Source organism: Budorcas taxicolor, chromosome 4, assembly GCF_023091745.1.
Source record: "Budorcas taxicolor isolate Tak-1 chromosome 4, Takin1.1, whole genome shotgun sequence".
Lineage (NCBI taxonomy): Eukaryota > Metazoa > Chordata > Mammalia > Artiodactyla > Bovidae > Budorcas > Budorcas taxicolor.
Genome location: NC_068913.1, coordinates 52,934,144 through 52,946,490, shown reverse-complemented (window position 1 = coordinate 52,946,490; position 12,347 = coordinate 52,934,144). Strand labels below are relative to the sequence as shown.

The window sequence follows — 12,347 nt, the reverse complement described above, 5'->3', positions numbered from 1 at the left end:
TTGGTTGATTAAAATTTGCCTTGAACAGGCAAATTTGCCTTGGACAAAAATCAATGACTGATATTCTCTGATTTCACTTCTTTGCTTCTCACTCATTTAAAACTGACTGAGATCTGGCTTACGACCAAACCCTCCTACTGAAGATGTCCTAACTGCTACACCTGTTGGTTTCTTTTTAGTCCTTGCCTACTTGATCTCTCTCAGCTCATCCCATTTCCTAAAACTCTTCTTCCCTTGGCTCCTATGGCATCAGTGGAGATCAGGGTTAATTAAAAGACAAAAAATAATTCTCAAGTAAGAACTGGGGAACTTAAACTAAGTCATGCCATGGTTTATATTTGTGGTTCATTATTGACCAAATATAGAAATCTAGATTCTGGTCCCAGTTCTGTCACTGATAAACTATGACTCCAGTGATATCTTAGTCTCTGAGTAGATTTACCTTACAGTTGAAAAGCTAATGTCTGCCCTCTACCTGAGTGGGCCTGTGAGATAAACAAAATAATTTATGAGGACATGCTGGGCAAAATGTTTTATAACTGTAAGGTATTCTCTGTTTACAAAAAGCAAAGAAAGAAAACTACTGATCAATTTTTTGGGCAGAACATTTTACACTTTCAAAAATTTAAGTATAGCTTCCATTTAGTAATATTTTAAATGACATAATAAAAAGAAAAACCTACCACAGCAACAGATTAAACATAAAATATTGCTAAGACATGAAATCATATCAAATATATAAATGAGAAAACAGAATAGAAATGATCATACAAATATCAAATGCACTACAAAGTTAATATGAAAATTCTCACATGAAAACTATATCTGAATTAAAAAGTAAATGTCTATTGTAAACATGTAAAAAGTTATTCAATATAATAATTAAATAGGATTTGTACATATACTCTTATTCAAAGCAATAATGAGTAGAAATTATTTAATAACAAAGAAATGGATTTAATAATTATCTTTGAAACAATTTTTAAGTGATATAATTCAGAACTGAGTTGTAAAACTCTCTAGCACAGATTTTTAAAGGTACATATTAATAACACAATCTGTTATAATGGTAATATAAATGGAATCTACCTCTTTGGAAGGAAGGTTTTTCAAAATATCTATGGTTTCTAATTTGGTTTTCTGTTTATATAACAGGAAGATATTTTTTAAAAACTCTTTTAAGTTTTTTTCACTTTGCATAATAGTTGCTTGGGGATCAATAAAATCACAGTAAAAATAATCAGTTACCTCAAACATTTTACCCTTATTATGATTTTTTAAGAGCCAAGTTTTTATTTTGAAGTGAATATATAAAAATAGAGCATGGAAAAAGTATATATCACTACCCCAAAGAGAATATAATTTGGTTTCTAAACAGAGAAGTATACAAAGCAAATGTTCACATATTTTAAATATTTAAAACATCTTACCCTTATCAAAGCTTGCATTAGCACCTCTGTCCAGAAGGACCCGAACCAGCTCTACATTGGAAACACTAGCAGCATACATAAGGGAAGTCCACCCATACTGAAAGCTGGTATCTACACTGATGCCTGTTAATACAAAAACAAGCTTTTACAAGCCTCCTTCACCAAAACAAACAAATCCATGTCACATTAGTATGTTGAAAGTACTGCACACAGTGACATACACCATGTACTTCACAATGGAAGGGAATTTCTTGGTAATAACGGCTTAAGAAAAATAGAAAATAATTATATGTGAACTATAATAAAATAGTTAACTTCACTTTTGCTATAGTTCACTTCCATGTCACTATATTTCAAGAGACTGGATCTGTCAAATATATTTTTCATATATTTGTTGTTCAGCTGCTCAGTGGTTTCTGACTCTTTGCAACCCCATAGATTGTAGCCCGCCAGGCTCCTCTGTCCATGGGATTTTCCATGAAAGAATATGGAGTGGGTTGCCATTTCCTTCAAGAGCGCCTCCTCTTGAGGTTGCCATTTCCTTCAGGGGATCTTCCTGACCAGAGATTGAACCCATATCTCCCACATCTCCTGCATTAGTGGGTGGATTCTTTACCACTGAGCTACAGGAAGGCTTTTTTTCATATAATAAGTTATCGATATTAGGACAGGTTTTTACATCCTACCTTTTCCTTTCTAGGGCAGTTGGGAAGCTTCACAGATGTAAAAATGTCTTTTTAGTTAGATATTATCACACATCTCTATGGTGGCAAATATAGAAAATACTCCTTATTAAAACTCTCTTAACTTCCTTCTGAATGCAAAATTTAACCATGGGTTACTGGCCAAACATGAGGCTAAAAAGGTAGGTTAGGGTTTGATTGTGAAAGCTCTGTTAAGAAATGTAGACTGTACTTTGTGATCCAGGGATTTACATTATATTACAATTGTATTTTAAGAAGACAATTTAGGTACCACTGCTGAGAGTGGGATAGGAGGCAGGGAGACCTGGTAATGAGGTTACAAGTCCAAGCAAAAGTCAGAGCAAGGGCAGTTGAGAAAGAGAAGGAATACAAAAGGATAGTTCAAAGACAGGGTTAGTGGAATGTAAAGTTACTTTGAGGAAAAGGAGTGTTAAAAAAGAATAAATAGAAAATATCAGACTCTTTGCTTGCAACTTTTGAGGAAGGGGTACGTTTCTCAGCTGGGACTACTGAGAGGATGGAACATGAGTCTAATGCAGTCAGAAGCCTCTGTCCATCTAACTGGAGTCCCTATCATAGGTGGAAACAACACAGAGAGAAGCAGAGCTCAGAGGTGGAAAGACTCTTGAGAAGGCCAAGAACAGAATTTAAACCATGGAGGAGAACTTTTCACAGATCAAACCCTTAGTCTCTGGAGTAGGAGCACTGACTCCAAGACCCTAGACTACCAGAGAACTAACTCTATGGAGTATCAGATAGTGAGAACTCACACAAAGGAAACCATTTAAATACAACAGCTGGCATCACCCAAGCACCCTGTGTAGGACACCTCATCTAAACAACAAACAAAACAAAAATACAAACCCAATCATCAGCAAACAGGATTACCACCTAACTCAGCCATGGCCATTAGAGGAAAAACAAAAGAACAAAAAAACTCAGCACAAATCTCACCCTATACAAGCTTACACAAACCACTGGACTGACCTTAGGAGGGCAGAAAACAAAAGGAAGAAAGAATTCAGCCTTGAAGCCTGGGAAAAAGAGACCTCAAACACAATAAGTTCAAAAAAAAATAATGAAAAGACAGAGAAATACTACACAAATGAAGGAACAAACTATGAACACAAGTCCAAATAAATGAGGAAATAGGCAAACTATCTGAAAAAGAATTCAGAATAATGATAGTAAAGATGATCAAAAACCTTGAAAACATAATGGAGAAAGTGCAAGAATCAATTAACAAAGACCTAGAAGAATTAAAGAATAAACACAGAGAGACAAACAACACAATTACGGAAGTTAAAAATACCTTAAAAGGAATGAATAGCAGAATATCTGAAGCAGAAGAACGAATCATTGAGCTGGAAGATAAAATAGTGGAAATAACTTCTGAAGAGCAGAATAAAGTAAAAACAATGAAAAGAAGTGAGGATAGGCTCAGAGACCTATGGGACAATATCAAACACATGAACATTTGAATTATGGGGGTCCCAGAAGAAGAAGAGAAAAAGAAAGGGTATGAGAAAAGTTTTGAAGAGATTATAGTTGAAAATTTCCCCAGCATGGAAAAGGAAATAATCAAGTTCAAGAGGCATGAAGTCCCATACAGGATAAACCCAAGGAGAAACAGGCCAAGACACATACTAATCAAATAAACAGAGACTAAACACAAAGAAAGAATATTAAAAATAGCAAGGGAAAAGCAAAACGTAACAAACAAGGGAAACCCCATACATTTAACAGCTGATCTTTCAGCAGAAACTCTGCAGGCCAGAAGAGAACGGCAGGATATATTTAAAAGTACTGAGAGGGAAAAATCTACAACCAAGATTACTGTACCTGGCAAGGATCTCATTCAAAATTGATTGAGAAACAAAAAGCTTTTCAGGCAAGCAAAACTTAACAGAATTCAGTACCACCAAACCAGCTTTACAACAAATAATAAAGGGACTTATATAGTCAAGAAAAACAAGAGAGGAAAAAGATATACAAAATCAACCCCAAACAATTAAAGAAAATGGCAATAGGAACATATATAGCAATAATTACTTTAAATGTAAATGGATTAAATGCTCCAACCAAAAGACACAGACTGGCTGAATGGATACCAAAACAAGACCCATATACATGCTGTCTACAAGAAACCCACTTCGATCTCAAGACATACAGACTGAAAGTGAGAGGACAAAAAAATATATTCCATGCAAATGGGAGGCAAAAGAAAGCTGGAGCAGCAATCATCGTATCAGACAAAAGAGACCTTAAAATAAAGACTATTACAAGACATAAAGAAGGACATTGCCTAATGATCAAGGGATCAATCCAAGAGGCAGACATAACAATTGTAAATACTTATGCACCCATCATAGGAGCACCTCAATACAAAAGACAAATACTAACAGACATAAAAGGAGAAACTGACAGTAACACAATAATAGTAGGAGACTTTAACACCCCACTCACACCAATGGACAGATCATCCAAACAGAAAATTAATAAGGAAATGCAAGTCTTAAATGATACATTAGATGAGCTGGATCTCATTGATATCTCAGGACATTCTATCCAAAAGCAAAAGAATATACCTTTTCAAGTGCACATGCAGCATTCTCCAGGATAGACCACATCTTGGGTCACAAATCAAACCTCAGTAAATTTAAGAAAATTTAAATCATATCAAGCATCTTCTCCAACCACAACGCTATGAGACTAGATATTAATTACAAGAAAAAAACTGTAAGAAACACAAACACATGAAGATTAAACAAGAAGTTTCTAAATAACCAACAGGTTACTGAAGAAATAAAAAGAGAAATCAAAAAATTTCTAGAAACAAGTAACAATGAAAACACAACTCAAAACCTATGAGATGCAGCAAAAGCAGTTCTAAGAAGGAAGCTTACAGTTATACAATCCTACCTCAAGAAACAAACAAAAAAACCCACATCAAATAGACAACCTAACTTTGCACCTAAAACAACTGGAAAAATAAGAACAACAACAAAAAAAAACCCCAAAATTAGTAGAAAGAAATAAATCATAAAGATCTGAGCAGAAATAAATGAAAAAGGAAAGAAAGAAACAATAGTAAAGATTAATAAAACCAAAAGCTGGTTCTTTGAGGAGATAAACCAAATTGACAAACCTTTAGCCAGACTCATCAAGAAAAAAAGAGAGAAGAATCAAATCAACAAAATTAGAAATGAGAAAGGAGAGGTTACAACAGACAATGCAGAAATACAAAGGATTTTAAGAGACTATTATGAACAAGTATAAGATAATAAACCGCATAACCTGGAAGAAACGGACAGATTCTTAGAAAAGTTCAATCTTCCAAGACTGAACCAGGAAGAAATAGAAATTATGAACAACCCAATTACAAGCACTGAAACTGAAGTGTGATAAAAAATCTTCCAAAAATCAAAAGCCCAGGAGCAGATGGCTTCACAAGAGAATTCTACCAAACACTTAGAGAAGTGCTAATGCTTATCCTTCTAAAACTCTTTCAAAAAATTGCAGAGGAAGGAACACTTTCAAATTCATTCCATGAGGCCACCATCACCCTGATACCAAAAACAGACAAAGACAACACAAAAAAAGAAAACTATAGGCCAATATCACTGATGAACACAGATGCAAAACTCCTCAACAAAATTTTAGCAAATAGAATTCAGCAACACATCAAAAAGCTCATATACCATGATCAAGTTGGGTTTATTCCAGGGATGCAAGAATTCTTCAATATATGCAAACCAATCAACGTGAGACACCATATTAACAAACTGAAAGATAAAAATCATATAATAATCTCAATAGATGCAGGAAAAGCCTTTGACAAAACTCAGCACCCATTTATAATTAAAACTCTTCAAAAAATGGGCACAGAAGGAACCTACCTCAACATAGTAAAGGTCATATATGATAAGTCTACAGCAAACATTCTCAATGGTGAAAAACTGAAAGCATTCCCCCTAAGATCAGGTACAAGACAACGGTATCCACTTTCATCACTATTATTCAACAAAGTTCTGGAAGTCCTAGCTACAGCCATCAGAGAAGAAAAAGAAATAAAAGGAATCCAAATCAGAAAAGAAGTTATGCTCTCACTGTTTGAAGATGACATGATACTGTACATAGAAAACCCTAAAGATAATATGAGAAAATTACTAGAGCTAATCAGTGAATTTAGCAAAGTTACAGGATACAAACTCAATACACAGAAATCACTTCTATTTATATATACTAACAATGAAAAATCAGAAAGAGAAATTAAGGAATCAATCCCATTCACCACTGCAACAAAAAGAATAAAATATCTAGGAATAAACTTACCTAAGGAGACAAAAGAACTGTATACATAAAATTATAAGACACTACTGAAAGAAATCAAAGATGACATAAATAGATGCAGAGATAATCCACGTTCCTGGGTAGGAAGAATCAATATTGTGAAAATGACTATACTATTAAATACAATCTACAGATTCAATGTGATCCCTATCAAATTACCAATGACATTTTTCACAGAACTAGGGACAAAAAATTTCACAATTCATATGGAAACACAAAAGACCCCGAATAGCCAAAGCAGTCTTGAGAAAGAAAAATCGAGCTGGGGGAATCAACCTTCCTGAGATCAGATTATACTACAAGGCTACAGTCATCAAGACAGTATGGTACTGGCACAAAAACAGAAATACAGACCAATGGAACAAGATAGAAAGCACAGAAATAAACCCATGCACCTATGAGTACCTATTTTTGACAAAGGAGGCAAGAGTATACAATGGGGCAAAGACAGCCTCTTCAATAAATGGTGCTGGGAAAACTGGACAGCTACATGTGGAAGAATGAAATTAGAACACTTCCTAACACCATACACAAAGATAAACTCAAAATGAATTAAAGACATAAATGTAAGACCAGAAACTATAAAACTCTTAGAGGAAAACATAGGCAGAACACTTGATGACATAAATCAAAGAAAGATCCTCTTTGACTCACCTTCTAGAGTAATGAAAATAAAAACAAAAGTAAACAAGTGGGACCTGATTAAACTTAAAAACTTTTGCACAGCAAAGGAAACTATAAACAAGGTGAAAAGACAACTCTTTAAATGGGAGAAAATAATAGTAAATGAAACAACTGGCAAAGGATTAATTTCCAAAATATACATCAGCTCATACAACTCAATGCCAGAGAAACAAACAACCCAATCAAAAAGTGGGAAAAAGACTTAAACAGACATTTCTCCAAAGACATACAGATGGGCTCACAAACACATGAAAAGATGCTCAATATCTCTCATTATTAGAGAAACACAAATTAAAACTACAATGAGATATCACCTCACACAGGTCAGAATGGCCATCATCAAAAAGTCTACAAACAATAAATTCTGGAAAGGGTGTGGAAAAAAGGGAATGCTCTTGTGCTGTTGGTGTGAATGTAAAGTGATACAGTCGCTACAGAAGACGGTATGGAGATTTCTTAAAAAAACTAGGAATAAAATCACCATATGACCAACCAATCCCACTCCTAGGCATATACCCTGAGGAAACCAAAATTGAAAAAGACACATGTATCCCATTTTTCACTGCAGCACTATTTACAATAGCTAGAACATGGAAGCAGCATAGATGTCCATCAATAGATGAATGGATAAAAAAGTTGTAGTATACACACAATGGAGTATTACTCAGCCATAAAAAGGAACACATTTGAGTCAGTTCTAATGAAGTGGATGAACCTAGAACCTATTATACAGTGAAGTAAGTCAGAAAGAGGATAAATATCATATTCTAATACATATATATAGAATATAGAAAAATGGTACTGAAGAATTTATTTACAGGGCACCAGTGGAGAAAAACTTCCCTGGTGGCTCAGACGGTTATACGTCTGTCTACAATGTGGGAGACCCAGGTTCGATTCCTGGGTCGGGAAGATCCCCTGGAGAAGGAAATGGCAATCCACTTCAGTACTATTGCCTGGAAAATCCCATGGACAGAGGAGCCTGGGGTCACAAAGAGTCGGACACGACTGAGCGACTTCACTTTCACTTTCAATGGAGAAAGACATAGAGGATAAGACTTACGGGCATGGGGAGAGGGGAGGAGAGGGTGAGATGTATGGAAACTTATATTACCATATATAAAATAGATAGCCAACGGGAATTTGCTGTATGGCTCAGGAAACTCAAACAGGGGCTCTGTATCAACCTAGAGGGGTGGGATGGGGAGAGATGGGAGGGGAGTTCAAAAGGGAGAGGATATATGTATGGCTGATTCATGTTGAGGTTTAACAAAAAACAACACAATTCTATAAATCAATTATCTTCAATTAAAAAATAAATTAATTAAAAAACATTAAAACCTTGGATACAGCTCATAATATGAAAGTTAATGCCTTAATGAAATATTAAAATTGCATCAGGAATACTGTTCTGGCATTAAAAATAAACAATGACATAAAAAAAAGAAAATAAGTATCAAGTTTGCTTTGGACAAATGAATGAAACAATGAGCTAGAGTAAGAAGCACAGATGAGATATCAGGCCTGAGAAGTAGGATTAAGTTTTAGATAGCCACCATCCAGAGTGAGACAGGAAGAGATGGATGATAACTGTTAAGGAAGGATGAGAGAAAGCCAGATGCCCTAAAACCCCTCAAATCAATCATTAATGGTACAAATCTGTGAAGTCATCTAATTTTCCCCCATAGCACTGATTTGTTTAGTCACATAAAAAAACTGGTGAACTAATCTAGGTTTGGATCTAAGACTGGGGAGGAGCATAGAAGATATGATACAAAGACAAAGTTATAATGAAGCAGTGAACATAACCCATTAAATTTATGTAAAGCCTTTGCTATATGAAGAGCTCAATATATAAATGGTGAACTTTCTCCTGAACCTAAGAAATATCTGCTAATTTTAAGAAAAGAAAGAAAATAGAACATCTTTCTATTTCAAAGAAGGAAAACTTGCATATGAAAAACCACTGAATACAGCCCTCCCTTAATACCTTATATTTGACAGGTTTTATAGTCTGGCTATAAAGTGTTTCATCTGCAAAAGGTCATATCACTGAAGGAAAGCAAACTTGTTAGGGAGTACTCACTTTCTTTCTGTGAAGACTCAGTATTTTTCTGTAGGAACACTAAGGTGCTGAAAGATTATTTGTCAAATTCCCAGTTGTCTAACTTTAACTGATATAAGGTACATGATAATTCCTTGGAGAAAACATCAGAAAACTATAAGTATTCTATAAACAATATACTGCTGTCCCAACTTCTCTTCTCTAACAAATTTTTCTCTTTAAACTGCTGCAACTGAAAGCGTATGAATAAGATCAGAGTAAATTATTCTTTCCTTATTGACATTACTGCTCAAACTGTGACGGCAAAAGTAAAAAGGAAAAGATGTGAAGATAAAGATAAGCAAATGTGGCATTTTAGTATAAAAATTCTTAGTAATCACCTCTAAACTCAAAAAAGTAAATTATTAAACACATGATGTTCTAAGCATAAATGCAAAAAGAAAAGTTTAAAAGAATTGACACAAGATATTTTTACATAGCTCAAAAAAAAAACGATTCAAAATAACACTATATTGTTTGTGGATATATTACATATATGGTAAAAGTATAAAGACATGCATAGGAATAAAAAATACCAACTATAGGAGAATGCTAATCTCCAGGAGGAAAAAGGTAAGTCTCCATACATTTTCGACTGTCCAAAATACTTAATAATTTAAAGAGAACTGAAAATGTTAGTGCATAGCAGAAAAGCAAAAACCAGAGTTATCGTTGGACTACTAAAAATGCCTGACTCAAAAGGAGCTTTCATTTTTTTATTAAGATTTCCAACTAGTACAGAATATGTATGACTTTGGCAAAAAATGAAAAATATTTTTTTAAGTGTTAAATGATGACCTCTGGGAGGAAATCAGGAGATACTAAAACAGAAGTTACACGTTAAAGTGAGACTTCAAGGATAGTGGGGGTTAAAGTGGGGACAAAGGTGTTTCTCTACTTATACCTGTTTGTTATTGGTTTTTTAGAAGGAACTTAAAATTTTTTGTAATTAAAGACAAATTTTAAAAGGTTGACAAAATACTTTACCAGAAGGCTCTTTTCAAGTCCTTTCAAGAGACTCCATCACTTCACTGCATCTAGTCCCACTACTCCCAAGACAAGCTCTCTTTTCGAAAAGAAATTTCTGCCTATTCCATCCCATCCAACACTATGCACACTCCTGCATGTACTCATATCCTAGTATTAGATCTCTTTCAATTATTCAAATTTTATTTAATTCTTTACCTATGAACTCAAGTTCCATTGTCCATAAAGTCACACAATCCTTACTTGGTACAAGTTAATATTTATATAGTGCCTATATGTTCTAAGACTTGTATATATTCTCTCATTTTAATCTCCCCTCCCCCCCAAAAAAATAAAAACCCTTTGATCCAATGCATCTTGCTTTTGAAAATGGGGACATTGAAGCTTAGAAGGTTTCCTAACTTGGTCAGGATTACAGAGCCAAGTGGCAGGCTAGTAATCAAATCCAGAACTGTACTGTTTCCCAAATGATTCACTTGCCATTAAACCATGCATCTCTAGCATAGAAGAAAAACATTTTGCCAGATACAATTTTGTGTGAGCATGTTTTGTATTTACAAGCAGACAGTGGATGCTTATTACTCCTTCGATTAATTTCAGTCAATATCGACAAGTCACACTTCCATGTCAAGGTAATTAAAAAAAAATATTTAGCAAACAGAAAAACGTCATGTGACCCAAGACATAATTATGATGTTTTATAGAGAAACAGAGTCTCTGGAAGTTTAAATGACTTGCCCAAAGAAGCACACTGAACAGGCGATAGGCGGGGAAAAGGTATCCAGATACATTCCTACTTTGTTCTCATTCACACACTGACACAACCAACACAGGCAAAGACTGTAACTAAAATGTACATAACTGGGAACAACTCTTGAGAAACACACAATGAAAATTATAGACAGATAAATGTTGAGAAAAGTGAGTCAAGATTATCAAAGCACGGTAGGCTTAGTCAGAGTAGACCTTTCGAAGGAAGTGGAAGAACTGATGGAAGGTAATCAGCAGTAGCATTCCAAATTCGTATCAGAGGAAAAAAAAAGGCAGAGAGAACTCAGAGTTAAGTAAGATATGCAGGACACATGATATGACTAACATTCACTGTGCTTCCATTATAAATCCAACTCAAATCTTTTAAAACACGGAATCCCTGTGAATTGCAACAACTGTGCGAGGTTTTAAACCATCCCTTGACTCTCACCAGAATCTAGGAGCTCCTCGACCAATGAAATATTGCCTGAGGTCAAAGCCTTCTTAAATGTTTCCTGCCTTTCTTCAACGGGTAACGGTCCTTTTAATTTCTAAGAACGAAGGGAAAAAAAATTATTGTTATACATATTTTCATTCCCAGTGCATTGGGAAACAATAATGATTGGTTTTAGGTGCATCATTTTAGGGGTTCGGGGGAGGCAAAATACAAAATTTGCGTCTAATTCATAACCAAAAAGGGATCTTTAAAGGGAATGGGTAATGAGGTATTCAAACCCAGAAGAGCCATATTGACAACCTAAAAAGGCGTAATTGATGGAAAACACAGTAGGGAAATGAGAGGGAAACTGCGAGTTTGTCCAAAAGCCTGTATTCACGCTGGGAAAAAAATTTAGGGAAACACAGGCAAGGAAGTAAGAGGTTTCATGGCCAGGGAAGGCCGATTCAGGTGCGGCCAAGACAAGGCCTCCTTTGCTACCTGAGCTGTCCGGTCGAGATACCCAATCTCCCAGCCGTCATCCTCACTCTCGCTACTCTCGCCTCCACCGGCCACTGCTAGACCGCGTAGGGGGCTCGCCGCCATACCACCCGGCCCTCTCCGCACGGTACTAGTGAGCGGCCTGCCCACCGGCTCCATCTGCGCCTGCGCACTGGGCAGTGCGTGAGCCTGCGCGGGAAAGGCTGTGCGGGCAGGCGCGACGCGCCAGCGTTGGGGCTTTGGACCCTCCAGCGCAGGCGCGTGAGCGCGCGCAGCGGTCCTGAGTCCGGTCTGCCAGTCATAAAACCCTCGGGAGAGGGAAACTGGCCAGCGTGACAGGCTGGGCAGACCTGACCTTGTGCCCAGTGTTGCCAATACTTTTCGGGGGGCGGGAGTCT

General features: G+C 36.0%; 1 protein-coding gene across 1 annotated transcript in view; it reads right to left on the bottom strand.

The window, feature by feature from the left end:
* The window catches only part of ASZ1 (ankyrin repeat, SAM and basic leucine zipper domain containing 1), a 68,104-nt gene extending 56,050 nt beyond the window's left edge, over nucleotides 1–12,054 (bottom strand). Inside the window, exons 1-3 of the mRNA XM_052638391.1 lie at nucleotides 11,950–12,054; nucleotides 11,464–11,563; nucleotides 1,431–1,553 (exon numbers count right to left, since the gene is read on the bottom strand). Of these exons, the coding sequence (XP_052494351.1) occupies nucleotides 1,431–1,553; nucleotides 11,464–11,563; nucleotides 11,950–12,054 (328 nt within the window). The remainder of the gene's footprint in view (nucleotides 1–1,430; nucleotides 1,554–11,463; nucleotides 11,564–11,949) is intronic.
* Nucleotides 12,055–12,347: the final 293 nt, after the last annotated feature.